This window comes from Miscanthus floridulus, chromosome 6 (assembly GCF_019320115.1).
Source record: "Miscanthus floridulus cultivar M001 chromosome 6, ASM1932011v1, whole genome shotgun sequence".
Lineage (NCBI taxonomy): Eukaryota > Viridiplantae > Streptophyta > Magnoliopsida > Poales > Poaceae > Miscanthus > Miscanthus floridulus.
The window spans coordinates 132,866,351-132,883,452 of record NC_089585.1 but is presented as its reverse complement, the minus strand read 5'-3'; the positions used below and the strand labels follow the sequence as shown (position 1 = coordinate 132,883,452).

The 17,102-nt window shown below is 47.0% G+C and overlaps 1 protein-coding gene, 1 non-coding gene and 1 pseudogene across 2 annotated transcripts; 2 read left to right on the top strand and 1 right to left on the bottom strand.

Moving 5' to 3' along the window:
- Positions 1–7,450: 7,450 nt before the first annotated feature.
- Positions 7,451–7,647, top strand: LOC136462147 (U2 spliceosomal RNA). The gene has a single exon (XR_010760665.1). It is a non-coding gene; the product is annotated as a U2 spliceosomal RNA (small nuclear RNA).
- A 626-nt stretch (positions 7,648–8,273) lies between these two features.
- Positions 8,274–11,591, bottom strand: LOC136459691 (selenium-binding protein 1-like). Its single transcript, XM_066459534.1, has 7 exons — positions 11,236–11,591; positions 10,505–10,700; positions 10,168–10,395; positions 9,632–9,863; positions 9,359–9,466; positions 9,000–9,272; positions 8,274–8,724 (listed from the first exon to the last, which is right to left on the bottom strand). The coding sequence occupies exons 1-7, from the start codon at positions 11,393–11,395 to the stop codon at positions 8,440–8,442; spliced, it is 1,482 nt and encodes a 493-aa protein (XP_066315631.1). The 5' UTR covers positions 11,396–11,591; the 3' UTR covers positions 8,274–8,439.
- A 2,599-nt stretch (positions 11,592–14,190) lies between these two features.
- LOC136461270 (uncharacterized) lies at positions 14,191–16,747 on the top strand (annotated as a pseudogene).
- The last annotated feature ends 355 nt before the right edge of the window (positions 16,748–17,102 follow it).

Sequence of the window (17,102 nt, the reverse complement as noted above, 5' to 3'; positions counted from 1 at the left end):
GATCCGCGAGCTCTGACTCACCTGATCCCTAAACTAATCTGCCTCGGCTACGCAGACTGCACCGATGCCAGGATCCACAACCCCGACTCACCCGATCCCACGGCGCGCATCGACGCTAGGATCCATGACCCTGACTCACCTGATCCTACGGCGTGCACCGATGCTAGGATCCATGACCCCGACTCACCCGATCCCATGGCACGCACCGACGCCAGGATCCACGACTCCGACTCGCTCGATCCCCCGTCACACACCGATGCTAGGATCCACAACTCTAACTCGTCTGATCCCCCGGCGCGCACCAACGCCAGGATCCACGAGCTTCATCTCGCTCGATCCCTAAAACTAACTGACTCAACTAAAATACATGCACACACGCCCGCTAACAAAAACCCCCAGGCGATCTTGCCTGAATTACCCAGGGCTCGGGGGCTACACTCGCGGGTGCGCTCGCGCGCACTCGCTGAAAAAACGAAACCTTCCCCTAGCAACATGAAAAAAAAACCCAGACGATTCTGACCAAATCACCTGGGGGCTCGGGGGCTACACCTGTGAGTGCGCTCGCACACACCCACCATAAAGACAAAAATCCTTAAGACGATTCTACCCGAATCGCCTGGGGGTTTGGGGGCTCTATCGGGTTCATAAACCCGGGGTCCCTCATGGACCGACTTCCAAACAAAGGCTCAGCCCAACAGCTAACGTTGCGAGCAACGCGCAACTCATGGGCCGTCCCAAATACCTAGACGATAGGCCAAAAGGACGATCCAATCTCCGACCGGAAGGCCTGACCGAGGAGGAACGGCGCCCGCTTCCGACTTTGGCCCACCTCTCCGACCGGAGCGCTCGCTTTGGTCTCCAGCCCACCTCCGGACGGTCTTTTTGACCAGAAGGCCTAGCCAAACATCACTTCTGACTCTGACCCGCTTCTCTGGCTGGCGCAATTAGAGCCGACTGGGACCAACCGACCGGAGACACCCGCTTGGTAAGGACCAGGAAACAGACAAAGAAAGTAAGACAGCACACTCAAGTCAACCGCAATACCAAAAACCATACCCTGTACACATGTAGGACAGTACCCTGCGACCTCCCTGATATAACAGAACCCAAGCAATGTTGTAGGCGTAGACATTTTCCCATATAGTGTTGTGGGCGCCATCAGCTCCCATACCAGATAAATACTATAAGGCTCCCCCATGTGCCTCTAAGGCATCGACAATGTTGTGGGCGTCGGCATTTATCGTGCCAGGCGAACATGGTAAAAACCCCCTGCATGCCTCTCGGCATCGACAATATAGCAGGTACCGACATCTGCCATACCTGAAGAAGAAGACGCAACCTCCCATGTGCATCTGACATTTAACAGTATTATGGGCGCCTACCATCATCTCATACCCGTCGGCGTGGGCAGCAAGACTTAGCAGCGAACACACTCTCTCCCTCTCACTTGTAAGGCCATCCCCTTCATCTATAAAAGGGGATGCACTCTCTTCCAATAGATAAGTTGATTCAGATCGATCAAGTTCACTAGTACACAACAACAGAACCACCGGGTTCAAACCTCGAGCACACGCTCGAACACATAGCACATAGCGGAGTTTCCATCACTCTCGGTCCCTCTGATCAGAGTCCGACCAGACCTCTTGTACCCCCCATCTTTCTCCTTCTCGTTTGTAACCCCACTACAAACTTCGAGCACCTGGGCTTAGAAATAAAGTCACCGACCGACTCAAACTAGACATAGGACATATTGCCTGAACTAGTATAAACCCTGTGTCATTGAGTGCTAGGCCACCTCCGATCATAACATACGGCAAAACTATAAATATTTACGTGTTGGTCACTTTCTGCACTGACACCTTGCATTCATAGAATCAAACAGAATCAAAGTCCAATACATTCATAGTTTCATACTTTCATTTTATTCACAGAATCATACAGATACATAATTAAAGTCCAATACATTCACAGTCCAACAGAGATATCAAACTCCAAAGCCAACAGATAACAAAAATAACCAAAACGAGCTGTTTAGTGTAATGCTGCCTTATTAAAAACCTTTCTAGGTAAAACTCACCCTTGTGACTTGTGAGAAACTCTAGAAAGGAAAAAAGAGTGCAGCCAGCTCTTAATTAAGTCTTACAATCCATTGTTCAAATGATAGACAAGTCTCAGATCACAGATCACACTCACACTCACTCTTTTAGTCATAGATCACACTCACACTCTCAAGAGTCAAGTCTCAACCTCACTAAGTACCAGGAGCACCACCAGCAGCTTCATCTTCATCAAGGTACAAGTTCCTGAATGAGTCTTCTAGCTCTTGGTTGTCAACAACATGTTGTTCCCTTTTTTTCCTAACTCCCAGTCCTTTATGCAGGTCAGCATCTCCATAGTCTCTGGTGACAAGCGCCGCCGCCATTCCTTAATTATCTTGCCTGTCAAACTAAAACAAGACTCCGAAGAGACAGTAGATACAAAAACTGATATGATATCTCTAGCCATTATAGACAGGATTAGAAAGGTTAGCTTATTGTCACGCCACCACAGAAGTAGGTCAAAATCATCTTCATAAGAAGTGACATTGTCACTGTCTAAGTAAGCTGAGAGCTCACAAACAGCAGAAGTAGATGAAGATGAAGTGGTAGGGAGAGGGGAAGGACCAACAACACCTGATCCAAGGCTAAAGATTCTTCCCCATGCCTGCTTTTCTTACCTGTATGATTTGATGGTTGTGCAACCCTTTGAGACCTAGCTGCACCAAACTTGCTATCATATTTGTTAAACAATTTATACAATTAAGTTTTGACATCAGCATAGTATGAACTATACTCAGAATCAGTGTATTCACCAAGTAATTGCAGCACATTAAAGAAACCTCTCATCTTAGCTTTAGGATCAAGAATGAATGCATATGAAGATAACAGAGGTATGTCCGGCCAATATTTAAGAAATTTAAGCTTCATAGGATATACAATAGCTCTCAGATTTTGATCTTTTTCACATGCATGCAAATGAGAAGCAATCTCTAGGATATGGTGCAGAACAAGTGGACTTATAGTATAATAAACACCAGACAGAACAACAGTGGAGTCATAGAAGAGTTCCAGAAACTCCAATAACTTCTCAGCAACATACCAATGATTTGTAGTCAACAATTGTGAACCATAATGGGAATTAATGAACATAGAAAAGACATTCTTGTATGGAAGCAAGTGTTTAAGCATTAGGTAAGTAGAATTCCATCTAACATCCATATCCAAGCCAAACTTTCTAGGTCTAGCACCCTTAGCATTACAGTATTCTTTAAATAATGCAATTCTTTTATTAGAGGAATTTAAGAAGTTAATTGTAGTTGTAAAATCTTCTGTGTAAGGTTTCAACCTCTTTAATCCAGATTTTACAATGAGATTAATGATATGACAAGCACAACGTTGATGTATAAGACTATACTTATGGTTACTAGGATCTAAAGGATCAGGTGAAGGATCAGGACCCAAGTAACCAGCAAATAGAGGTGTCAAAGTGTTCATAGCCTTAGCATTAGAAGAAGCATTGTCTAGAGTGATAGAGAAAATCTTATCAATCAGACAATACTCCTCAACCACAGTAGCAATTCTTTCAGCAACGTTTTCACCAAAATGTTTAACCTCAATCAGCCTAAGACCAATATTCCTTTTCTGTAACTCCTAATTAGCATTCACATAGTGAGCAACAACACTAATATAGTCCTCTTTAGCATTACTAGATCAAATGTCTGAAGTCAAAGCAACAGAAGAAGCAGCAGGCAACACAAAATTCTTAAGCATATCACGGCGTTTAGTAAACAACTTACCAAGATCTCTAGTGGTGGTCTATCTAGAAACCTTGGCAAACCTAGGGTTATGAGCAAGAACAATATAATCCTCCTAGGCCTGTGTCTCACCTATACCTAATGGAAGGTCAAGCCTAGCAATCAACCGACACAACTCAGATCGAGCAACAACAGGATTGTAGTCCCAGTTATGCACAGATCCATCAGGATTGAAAGAAAGCCTAGACTGAACCCTAGCAGTGTGATCAGCCTTTTTCCTACAAGATTTCTTATGCCTAATCAAATGGCCAGTGCCAGCAGAAGATCTAGCAGACAATTTACTCTTACACATTTCCAAAGATAGCAACAATTTGAATCTGTGAACCATTCATAGTCTCATAGATCTCATCAAAATCAACCCAGACACTAGATTTACGCTTACCAACAGATGAGATACCATCTGTGCTGTTGGAGGCGACCGACGTCCTTGTTGTCGTCACCGCCCCTCCAGCACCGTCACCGCCGTCTAGATCAATCAGAGCAGAGCCGTTACCGACATCGATACCCAACAATGTAGCAGTGTCGTCACGGATGTCGTCGTCGTCCTCAGGGACCAGCCTTGCCGTGATCAGGTCATCGTTGCCGGTGAGTGGATAGACGACATCGTCGTCATCTGCCATGGCAAACTTGACCGCGGATGGCTGATCTCCAGCACCGTTCCTCAACGGTGCGCGCGGCCGCCGTGCCCGGTCTATGCCACAGGAAGAGGGCAAGGCATCGGCAACCGACCTGCGCAGAGGAGAAAAACAGAGAGATAGAGATCTAGATCTAGGGCCAGTCACTTAGTCTCAGAGACACAAGAAGATAGATATAGGGTTAGGGTTAGGGTTCGTGGACTACCTGCGCAATCGGAGCCCGGTACCGGAGATGATGAGGGCCACCCAGAGGAGAGACACCGATTAGAAACGACTACGAACGACGAAGGAGGGACGGACGGGAACACGGTCACGAACTCACATAGTTCACCGAGAGCAAGAGGTCGAGAGGAGAGAGAGAGAAGGGAGGAGAGTGGAGACAGGGTCAGACAGGCGGATCGAGGTCACCAGAGTCAGGGACGACAGACGAGAGAGAGCTCAGATTTGCTAGATGGTGGATGTGGCCGATGCGGACGAGAGAGCAGAGATTGCGCCGCGGCGAGCGAGAGAGACTGAGTGGGGATTAGGGTTAGGGTTGGGAGCGGGCGAGCGGCTCAGCCGACGCTCACCGCTTATATACTCGAGCGGGGGCGCGGGTAGGGGGCCGGCCGGTGGCAGGCCCGGCCGCCAGCAGGCCTGCCATTGAGGAGCGGGCCGTGCTGTGCCGGCCCACGTGCCTAGGGTAAGGCCCAGGCATGACCTGCTCCTCTGGCCGTGCCAGCCCGGGCCCGCTCGCCGCCGGGCCAGGCCGTGCTTGGACCGGGCAAAAAAACGGGCCTTGGGATGGGCCGACGGGCTCGGGCTGCATGGCCATATATAGCGATGTGCCTGCCAGCTCGGCACAAAATATCTCGCCCTTTGGAGGCGCCACGAAAAAAAATCCCCTAGCTGGATACACATAAACTAACGGCAAATTGCCATATAGAAAAGAGATTGATACCCCATTTTGATATATCAGTTACAACGGTTGAGCTCACTCCGTTGATGTTATGTTTTTTGTTAAACTTATTCTCAAATAAAAGAAGATAATTGAGAAAATATTTTCTTAACTTAAATAGTCCTTGCATATTGTGAAGTTGGTTGGTAAATTAATGGGTTTAACTTGAACAACAAGTAAAACCTAACTCTATAGTACTATTTACTTATTATAAAAAAACGGTAAGTAAGTAGTTAAAAAGAAGAAACATAAGTACATAATTGAGAAAAATATTTTCTTAATTTAAATAGACCATCCATAACTCTGAAGGTCGTTGGGAAATTAATGGGTTCTAGTTGAACAAGAAGTAAAATCGAACTCTATACTATTTTTATGTTGCAAAGAAACACTAAAGTTGTTTAAGAAAATTCAGTTTTTTACCATGCTATGGACAATTTAGAAAACTCTACCATATTGGATCTAGCATCAGTCATAGAATCGTGGAATCATCCGTTGGTAAATTCATGACTTTAGCCTTAAAGAACACACAATAACTTATAATGATGCATTTTACATTGGGCTACATAAGAGACAGTTTACGTTAACATTCTTATATAGGGTAAATTTAAAGTGAATTATAAATTGCTACCTACCATCAAGCAAAATAATGAAAATAGAAAAATCGGTCCTAGTATTTTCGAGTCTTCCACAGAGAGATATTTTCCTGTGCCGACTTAAGATATTTCATTCAAGTAAAATTACCGACATTGGAGTTCATCCTTTTTTCAGAGAGAGAATGGAGTTCATCTTTTTTTTTGGAGCAAATAATGGAGTTCATCTTGTGGTTGCTAAGTCGTGTTTGCGTAGCGCTTTGTTGTTGCGGCGGGCCCGGTTACACCAGTGGGACCCACGGAGCCTTCATGTAGCATGGCCTTGTAGCCAATAAATCTGGCCTCTTGGGCTTATTCTGTTCGTGGGCTCGTCTCTACCCCGCAAGCCATTTAAGCCCAGTCCACTAGCTCACGTTATTGGCATTGGCAAGCACCGAAATGCACCATGCTTGCACAAATGTGCAATTCGCGAATGCGAAGTTGCGATTTGCAAACCACTGGCGTGCTGAAGCTAGACTGCTTGCACCATGCTTGCACAGCAGAGACAGAGCCCGATGTGCTTGCTGATATGCTGCCATCCATATGTGCGAAATCTACTATTTTCAGAGAGCATTCAGACATTCAGGGACGGATTCCTATCAGCAATCAGCATGCAGTTGTAAGAACAACTAGTAGCGTTGCTCTAATGAACAAAAGATCCACACAGAGTTCAGAGTTGTTCTTGATGCACGTAGCTCTAGCAGTCTAGCTTCTGTGCTTGGCTGCAAGCCTGTAGTCCTAACTGAAGTTGGTGGTGTAGCTATTGATGAAGTCAGGTGCTATGTTCAAATGTTGGTTTCAGAGTTAAGCTGATCAAAAGTTGCAGCGTGACATGACGCAGAGTTCATTCAGAGTCGATGATGCAAGAGGACTGGATTCCATGTCTATTGACCGGCGAATGCAATTAAGTTGCGGGCTCCGGGAGGCGTGCGAAGACGGCGTCCGCAAGCGCGGCGGCGCCGGGGACGGACGCGAGGGCGAGGAGGCGCAGCGGGGAGGCGGCGAGGTGGCCCGAGGTGAGGAGGAGGGCGTGGCACTGGAGCGCGTGGGAGGCGGACCTGCACGCGCGGAGGCGGGAGAGGAGCGTCGGCGGGACGCGGAGGCCGCATGGCTCAGCATGGCCGCTTCAAACTCTGACGAAGCCAAGTGGTAGGTAGGACGGAGGGAGACGGAGCGAATTCCACACCCAAGGGATTCTCTTCTTTGGTGGGCTAGCTATTGATGGGCCTTAGCGAGCCCATTTCCACCGCTGTCTGGGCAGCACCGACGCCTGGTACTAAAGAACGCACGCCGTGCTTGCGCCGAGCGCAACTCTGTTAGTCCCACCTCGGAAGCTTTGGACGAGCGAAGCCAGAGGAACGCTATAAGAGGAGACCCCTGGGCAGCCGAGCAACTCATACCTTTCTCGGCCTTTTGGCTAAGATCAAGTGTAGTATCTGTTCTTATCAGTTTAATATCTGATATGTGGGCCATGCGCCCACTTCGATATTAAATTTATTTTTTGTGGGGGAGGGCCCACCACAGTAGCTTGCTACTGGGGTCCTCGCGTGTCGCTCGGGCGTTGCACTACTGCCCGAACCTGGCGCACCCCAACCAGAACGGAATATTTAATTTTCGTTCGTTGGTTTTGCACTGTATTGATTTTCGTTCTTTGTGCCTCGCTTTGTAAATGCCTTATTTGGGCCTTGAACCTTTGTTGATAAGAGGCAAACTTCCCTCTTGGGCGTGCCTTCGTTGTTTTCTTCCATTATGATCAACTTTGAACGGTGTTTAAGTGGATTATAAAGAGTTAAAAATTTGCCTCGTTTAGCAAGGATTAGTATTGCGGATTCTCTTAGGTTTGGTGGGGGTGGGTATTAGAAGAGATTGAGATAAATTTTATACCGGAGATTAACTGAACAACTCCAAGTGACCTCCCCGCACCTCAACACTAAACCTTGAGATGGTCAATATGAAATGCTCTGCGTTTAGAGTTATACATCGGACTTAATCAGCTGCAGAATATGACCTTTTATCTGGCCCCGTGTTACGATGCATTTGCGTTAGTGTTAGCGCACAGGAGGTTGAGGAGCTTGTCCTATCATCGCCAAATCGTGCATAGTGATAAAAAATACTTTCAGTCCTGGTGCTGCAACCCACTCCTGATAGAACGAGAGCGCCTGCTGTACCAGAAATCTCACAATATAGCAAAGACGGCAGAGCCGACGACAATCAGAAAATTTAGAATCGATATTTTTTTTATTAATCTAAAGTTCTCATGAAACCATGCCTTATTCCACTGGCAACAGTCACGATACAAGATTAAACACTGCACGGATACCATGTTAATTACAGTGCATACAACAGCGGGGATCTCCATCAGCCTGTTATGCCAAATCCTTGACCTCAGATCCATATATCAGAGGTGCAGTCCCCACCAGGATATCTCATCTCATGGGCCAGGGCAGGACCATCAGGCTCGGTGCCAAAATCTACAAAGAAGTTGGGGTTGATAGCCAGCCCTCCTTTCTCGGTGTCGACATCGATCTGCAACATGTGGGAGCCCTTCTTGACAAGATCATCACCAAAGAACTGCTCATCCCAACGGCTGAAAAGTGAGTTGGTCACGTATATCCTCTTGCCATCCAAGCTCAACTGAATCATCTGTGGTCCACCTCTAAGTCGATGACCCTGATTATAAAGAAACATATGGTGAATCAGAGTAATCAAAATTCCATTGTATTTCCATCTTGGCTATTTGCCTATTTCTGGAAGTGTTATGGTTAATTAGGATTCCAAGTGTGCCAGTATTCTAGCGTGACAATGCAAAAGTTTGTAGAAATGGATGTGGTGTAGTTTGGTATTTGGTAACTCCACAGTGAACCACCCATAACCACCACTGAAACCCGGACTGTAATAATTATAAAAATCTTCTCGTTTCAGAAGGTTTCAAGAGGGGAGATTACCTTGACTTGAGGCACATTATACTGTTCTTCTTGACCATCGTCAGTAACATAGACGACATCACTGCCCTTTTGAAGAAGACCACCAACCCATACTTGTCCAGCCAAGAAAGGCTTTGCAGGATCCTCAATGTTGTACTGCCTGATATCGCCATGAAGCCAATTTACCAAGTAGAGATAACGGTCGTCAAGAGAGATAACGAAATCAGTTATCAATCCCGGCATTTCCGGCAGAATCCAGTTGCGGACCTTCAATGTTTTCACAGAGATAGCAACCTACAAGCGCAGTCATAGGAATATAAGCAAGTTGGAAAATCAAGCTCATTAGGTGGGAAAGAACTTATCATGTAGCATGAACAAACCTCATGGCTCCACGATCCATCCGTGGTCTTGAAAAATCTCACCATGTTGCTTGTCAAAGCACAGCCAACATAGCCAGTGTCCTTTGATGGATCATGTAAAAACCTCACCTGCAGGTGAAACAAACAAACAGAGAAGTGTTACAACAGGCTCTGGAAGCACCATACTACTCTGGTAGCATTTACAGAGAAATAAAGACAGCACAAAAGTAACAAATATAGACAAATGCAAAATTATTCTGGCAGCAGTTTTCTACATTTTCAATAATTTATTACCTCAAGGGGAAGAAGTCCAGTGTCACCTAGATCAAGTGTCTGCTTGAGCTCACCACCAGGCCAGTCGTACACATGCAGGTGCCTTCCGTACAGGCCATCCTGGACATGCTGAAGATTGAAACCTGTCCTGAACGCTGCAGGGGCTCCCCATGATGAACTGATCATCGTCTTGTGGCGAGGCTGGTACCAGAAGTCATATCCAAACAATGGACTATGACCTGGCTTTTCCCAACTGCATGTAGCAAAGTGCAAAGACTTAATAATTAATCAAGACACAGAGATCAGCATAATGAATCTGTCTGGTTTTCACATGTCAAGCAATTTGCCATACATCTGCAGCTATTTCAGAGCACATTACTTGAACTACACCCATTATACAAGTCATCGTGTGTTCTTAATCTTATGTTACTGTAAATGTGGCAAACTGTATAACAGCATGATGTAGTACTACGATAATAGGCTATATGCTCTGTAATTGGCCATAGTTACATGCTACACATCAATATCAATGGGCCTAAACTGTGAGAAGTACTTACCGCCCTTTGACATTAAACTCTGAATCCAACAGCAGGAAGCCATTGCCAGCTGCATTCCCCTCCTTGTCCCCAAGGCAAGAAATCATAATGTCGCCAGATGCAAGGCAATGAGACGTGTGAGGAAACCCAAGCCCAGTCTTCTCAGCAATGTCCTCAGACTCAACCACCTTATGCAAGGATGGCGCCCTCGGGTCTGTCGCTGTGTCAACGACATACACACGACCTGACCTGCAAATAACCATCGAAACCACACCACAGATTCTCAGTCGGGGTCAGCAGTCGAGTCAGCCAATTGATTCATTCATCTGACCATCTCCATTTATTTGATAATACTCACAGCAACGAAGGCAGGATCAGGAAGCGGCGCTTGGCTGATGGATCGCCGTGGCAGGAGCTGCAGGAGTTCCAGCCAGAGTGATGCAGCTCATCGCCGGTGTGGGTGACCGGGAGCCTGTGGATCACCTGGGAGTATGTAGGAGAGTTGGGATCCAAATCCACCGTCGCAAGGTAATCCGGCTTGTTAATTCCAGTACCTGCATAAATCATATGTAACCACATGAACACAAAATTCCCAACAAGGCAAACATCTCATCTGTGCAGTGTTCACATGGTTTGTGACTTTGTGTGATCTGTAAGCGTCCCCAAAGGAGAAACCATGTGAACCCCTGTCATAAACAGAAAACGTTTTGGAGCAGGTAGTGTTCATACGCGCTAACCGCTAAGTTTGCAAACTAACTGAACCCAAGTATAGTCCTATTTTTTTGACAGACCAAAGCGGTCTTAAACTATGAAAACAGGTAGTATCATTTGCAAAGGACATGAAGAAAACCCTATTTAATCGAATTCCAAAAGAATCGGGGATCTAAGCTAGAACAATTCTTGTCAGCTAAATTACCCTTACATAAATAAAAGGGTCCCTTTCCATGCTAGTAACAACACCCACCTGTCCTGTATACTAAATAAACTTTGCGAATACTCCTAACTAATCCTCCAAGGTGTACGCGTATGTCCCATGTGTATCCCCCTGGCTACAGTCCTATACGCATGATAGAAGCAGAAATCACAAACCGTTGTAGACGCAGGTGACGTAGACGAGCTTCTCCCTGGGCCCCTTCTCCATGGCCTCCAGCGGCGTGGCGTACCCGGGCCCCATGGCGACGTAGCAGCATGCCCCTCCGTTGGCCGCCGCCGCCGGCACGTCGACCGCCGCCACCGCTGCTCCAGCCATCTTTTCTGCCTGACCCCGGTGCTGTGCTCTCAGGTCGCGCGCCGACACCTGCCGTTCCGACGAGCTAGCGCTGCGGGGTCAGGTCTCGTACCGCCGCCGGGCCGGGGGGAAGGGAGGGAAGAATGGGGAGATGGATGGAGAAGCAAAGCTGCTTACTCACTCACTCACCCGACCGCGGACCACCCGCGTGGGACAAGAGGAGATGTGGATATTTAACTTTTTAGCATTTGAACGGATGGCACCTTCTGACATACTCCCTCCATCCCAAATTATAAGTCATTCCAAGAATCTTGGAGAGTCAAAGCTTCTCAAGTTTAACCAAAATTATAAAAAAAATTACAAAGATTTATGACATCAAATAGATATACTATAAAAATATAATTAACAAAGAATCTATTAGTACTTAGTTGGTATCATAAATGTTATTATCTTATTATATAAACTTGGTCAAACTTGATATGCTTTGATTCTCCAAGATTCTTGGAATGACTTATAATTTGGAATGGAGGGAGTAGTATTTTTAGCTTCTTCTACCCTTCTCTTATTCGTAGGAAAGAAAAGCTCATGGAATGTAAGGAGTATAAATAGTAAGTTGACTGCTATAATATGTAGTGCTTAATGGCTAGGACGTAAGAACAAGAGAGTATGGTCGAAATAGTGCCGGTTACTCACTCGTTATTTTGATGCAGGTTTGACTCGTTAGCTTTCGTAGTGCCCTTTTTTCGTAGATTAGAAGGAGCCCTCGCTAGATATGTTGGTGTAGGGAATTCATGTTCTCTTTCATAGATAGGAGGGGCATGCGTGCTTACAGCCTATGGAATACGGTTTTACCAGCAGAGAGAAAATTGATACGAAATTACCATTTTTGCTCACGTGGCACGCCAACAAATCACTCCAGCGCGGATCCGAGTCAGCAGTCTCATGCGAAATGACGCCCCTGCCCCTGGCATGTTTATACTCAGAGACAGTCGGACTCCACCTGTCAGCCATCTCTCCCCACCTCTCCTCTTGTTGACGGGGTGGACCCCACCTGTCAGGGTCATCCCCTACCTCCAGCCACTGATCCCCTTCGCTGGCCATGGCCGGGCGACCACGCGACCCGCCCCATCCGCACCCCTCCCGTGTCCTCAGCATCCCGCACGGACCCGGCCCCTCCGTCGCATCCACCACACCACCGCAGCCGCGATCCCTCCACCGTGCGCACCGAGTCAAGCAGCCATAGGCGGCATACGATCGAGCTTCCCACTGCCAAGGGTGCCCACTGCTCGTTCCTCCCCCTCTTCGCTGTCCCTCGGGCCCCTCTCCACGCCTCAGACGTCCCGCCCCTCCCTCTGTCCTCTCTTCTTCTCCAGCGCCGCCAATCATCGCAACCACCGCCATTGCCGAGCTTCGGTTCGAGCTCCGGATTTCCACACAGACACCACCATTTGCCTCCCCGCTTCCTCCATTGTCCTAGCAAGGATACACCGCCCATGCTGCACTGCTTCTCGACGTCGAACCGTGCCCGCAGCGCCATCCCACCGACGAGAAGCTCGTTGTCATGGTCCTCACCGCCCGCAACAACGGCACCGGCGGCGGCGCGCCGGCTCCGAGCATGACGCCGCCGCCGCCGTCATCGGCGTCGGCCCCTCCCGCCGGCTCCACCCCACCCCCGTCGTTGTCGCCCGCTCTGCCTAAGGGATCGGTGGCTGGAGGTAGGGGATCACCCTGACGGCCGGGTCCACCCATCAGTGGGAGGAGAGGCTAGGAGAGATGGCTGACAAGTGGGGTCCGACAGTTTGTGAGTATAAACACGCCAGCGGCAAGGGCATCATTTCGTATGAGGCTGCTGACTCGGATCCACGCTAGAGTGATGTGTTGGCGTGCCACGCGAGCAAAAATGGTAATTTCGTATCAAATTTCTCTCTCTGCTGGTAAAACCGTAGTGTCAATTCTAAAAATGCTATCTCAAGAGGTGCCATCCGTTATAATGGTAAAAAGTTAAATATCCCAAGGAGACGAGGGAGAAGACGGCTAACGGCTTGGTGTGGCTGCAGTTTCTGGCGAGTCCAGCAGGTGCAGGCAGGCATGCCTAATTATAGCGTCCCGACAGGGGTGTGGAGGCACGGCGTCCGTGGACTACGCGCCGCGATGCGTGTGGAGGAGGAGCATGTCCTTAAATGGGAATTTTGCCCTTACAGGGAGTGGGCTTCGCTAGAATATCATTAAATTTGTGGGCTTCTTCAGAATGCCCTTATGAAAGGTGTGTTTCACGCTATTTTATCATTTTGTGTTTTTTCAACTTTGTAAATTTCTGACCCCATCTTTTTTACCAGACGTGGCCGTTTTACCCCTGTCTCCTTCTACCTTATCCTCTTGCTCTGCTTCTCACGGTCACGACAATTTCTTCTTTCTCTCCCATTCTCTCTCTGTCTCGACCGGTGTTCGGGCGGGAGACCGCCGCCGGCCATCGCCGCCCATCCGCGCTAGGCCACCGTCGACAGGCCGCGCGTCACCAGGCGCGCTACCCTCCCTACATCCCGTCGCTCCCTGCGCATCGCCCCAGACCAACCCTATAGCTGTCTGCTCGCGCCATTGGCCAGCGGTCAGGCCGGGTCATCCCTAGGCGAAGGCTCCCATAGTCCAGGACGCGCGCCCACCTCCGAAGCCTCAGCCACGGCAATATTCTCCCCCCGGAACTAAGGTGAGGCTTCAAGGCGCCCATATTCACGATTGATTTGTGGATTCAATGGGTATAGTGTTAACTTAGGGTTTTACAGGAGTAAGAAACATTGATTCTCTTACGTGCTTGTGCTATGGATTGCAATCGGTGTGGTGTAGTTACCGGGTATGCGTCAGTATTTACTCTTTGTTGTACAAATATATCTTACTACGACTAGTTGTATGGCATGCGTGTAGTGTTCTAACTCTGTAATGGGTGTTTTTAGGCTCTATGCGGAGCCTGAGCTTAGTTTAGTGCCTATAGATGGTGGCATTCTAGAACAGCCACAGGGACATGTCGTTAATTGGGATGAATTACGGATTGAGGAAAGGCAAGATGATGAAGGGGAAGGAAGGTTAGAAATTTTTGATGAGGATGAGCTGTATCGTTTGCTAGGCCTGAGAACCGAGGATGATCATGGCCAGGGTGCTGCTGATTCTACTTCAAATGATGATCAGGCTACCGCAAATAATGGTAGTACAGTCCCTGATGTTGACACAAGAGGTGCAGCTATCCCTGTTGATGCAATACCGGAGGAGAGGGTGATGATGTATGACCCTAACAAACCATGCATGGCTATTGACACCGTGTACCCCAACATGGTTGAGTTTAGATTGGTTGTGAGGCAGTTTGCCATTAATAAAGAGTTTGCACTACACACTGTGAAAACAGACACATAGAGGTTTATTGGGAAGTGCATGGCACCAGATTGCCCTTGGCATATTAATGGTCGAAAACAATGTCATTCAAAAACTGTTATGGTATATATAATTTTTTTATATATTAATATGACTTCTTTTTTTGAGTTATGGCAATGTTCTAATTTCTGTAATAATGCAGGTTACAGCTCTAATTGCTCAACATAATTGTTCATCCAGTGTGAGGAGACTTACTACTACACCCACTGCTGCCTGGGTTGCTTCAAGGGGTATCAAGCTCCTCAGGAAGGACCCAAATATGGGCAAAAAAGAACTGAAGAAGCAGCTGCAAGATGACCACAATTGTGAAATTCACTATGACATCGTTTGTAAGGGGAGACATATTGCAATAAAAGAGTTGTTTGGCAGCTGGGAGGAAAGCTTCCAAATGCTCTACAATTAGAGGGCAGAGGTTCTGAAGCACTCATCAAACAGTGTCATTGAGATTGACATCAAGATGGTTGATGGCAAGGTACACTTTCACAGGTTCTTTTGTGCTTTGAGTCCTTGTATTGAGGGTTTTCTAGAAGGATGCAGGCCTTACCTTAGTATCGACTCCATTGCGTTGAATGGTAGATGGTGTGGACACTTAGCAGCAGCCACTGCTCTAGATGGACACAATTGGATGTACCCTGTTGCATTTGGCTTCATAGATGGCGATACAACAGAAAATTAGGAATGGTTTATGACTCAGTTGCATAAGGCCATAGGAGACCTACCTGTTCTTGCTATTTGCACTGATGCATGCAAAGGTCTAGAGAAAGCTGTTAAAATGTGTTTCCTCATGCTGAACAGAGAGAGTCTTTTAGGCATCTTATACAGAATTTCAATAAGAAGTTCGGGGGCGATGTTTTTTCGAAGATGTATCCTGCAGCTCGAGCATATAGAGTTGAAGTATTCCAATATTTCTTCAAATTTGTTAGAGAGGCTAGCGATCAAGTGATGGAATGGCTTGACAATTATCATAAATTGTTGTGGATGAGAAGTGCATTTAACCCTAAAATAAAGTGTGATTATATAACCAACAACCTTGCTGAATGTTTTAATAATTGGATCAAGGACTGGAAGGACCTTCCTGTAGTTGAGCTTGCTGATAAAATTAGGGAGATGCTAATGGTATTGTGGAGGAAGAGAAGGCAAATTGGACAAAAGCTTAATGGGAGAATTTTACCTACAGTCATACGTCAGTTGAAAATGAGAACCAGAGGAGTTATCGCCTCTGATAGTATTGCTGCAGAGATATGGGAAATTAATAGCATCCATAACAAGCATGTAGTGAAGACTTATCTCTGTGAGTACACATGCCTTGAGTGGCAGCGCACTGGTAAGCCATGTCAGCATGCTTTGGCTTTGATTATAGCCCAACAAATTGTGGATGTGGATCTTGATGAATTTATCCATGAATACTATTCAGTGGAAAATTTTAAGAATGCCTATAAGAGATTAATAGAGCCACTCCCAGATAAAACTCAGTGGCCACATGTGCCACTTCCATTTATAGTTGGGGCACCATTGGACAAAAAGGGTGCTGGGAGATATAGGAAGCTGCGGATAAAAGGATGTCTTGAAGGAGGAAGTGGTGGCCAAGGGAAAAAGGCTGCCAAGGAGGCTGCCAATGAGGCTGATAAAGCTGCTGAAGAGGAGGCTATGCAAGCTGCTAAACCTAAAAGGCAATTGGTAAGAGGGAAAAGAATATGCAAGGGGTGTGGAGAATTAGGTCATGGAGAAACAAGTTACGAGTGTTGTCGAAATGGGACAAAGAAAATGTACCGATTTCTTTAGTTTCTGTAACTTACATCTACTAAATGGGACAAACAAGCTACAAGTGCCTAAATTATTCTAACTTGTCGGAAAAGGAAGCCTAGGACAAATACAACCAAGTATGGGGAGAATGGTAACAAGAAAACTAAAAAAGCTACTGAAAATATCAATGTTTTCAGGTCGTCCGATTAATCACGATTAGTCATCCTGGTCGGTCCCTGGTGTTCGATTAGGAGGACCGACTCGATTAGCTCGACCAGAAAGCTAGTTGTCCACGTCCTACTAGGACAGGGACGACCAGTTTGGTTACTCTGTTTTTGGGTCTGTTTAACTAGGCGGACATGTGGGACTATTGAATGTCAATGTTTTGTGACTTTGTGTTGAACACTTTAGCTTATCTATACTGAACTAATTTGGTTATGTAATATGCTGGTTGTGTGGCTGCTATGGTCTGCCGAGGTTACCTTCATCGGGCTTCTAGTCCAGTTCCCAGCCTAGCGTGGACGCGGTGATGGCCTGGCGCGAAAACATCGGGGCGGCGACTGCG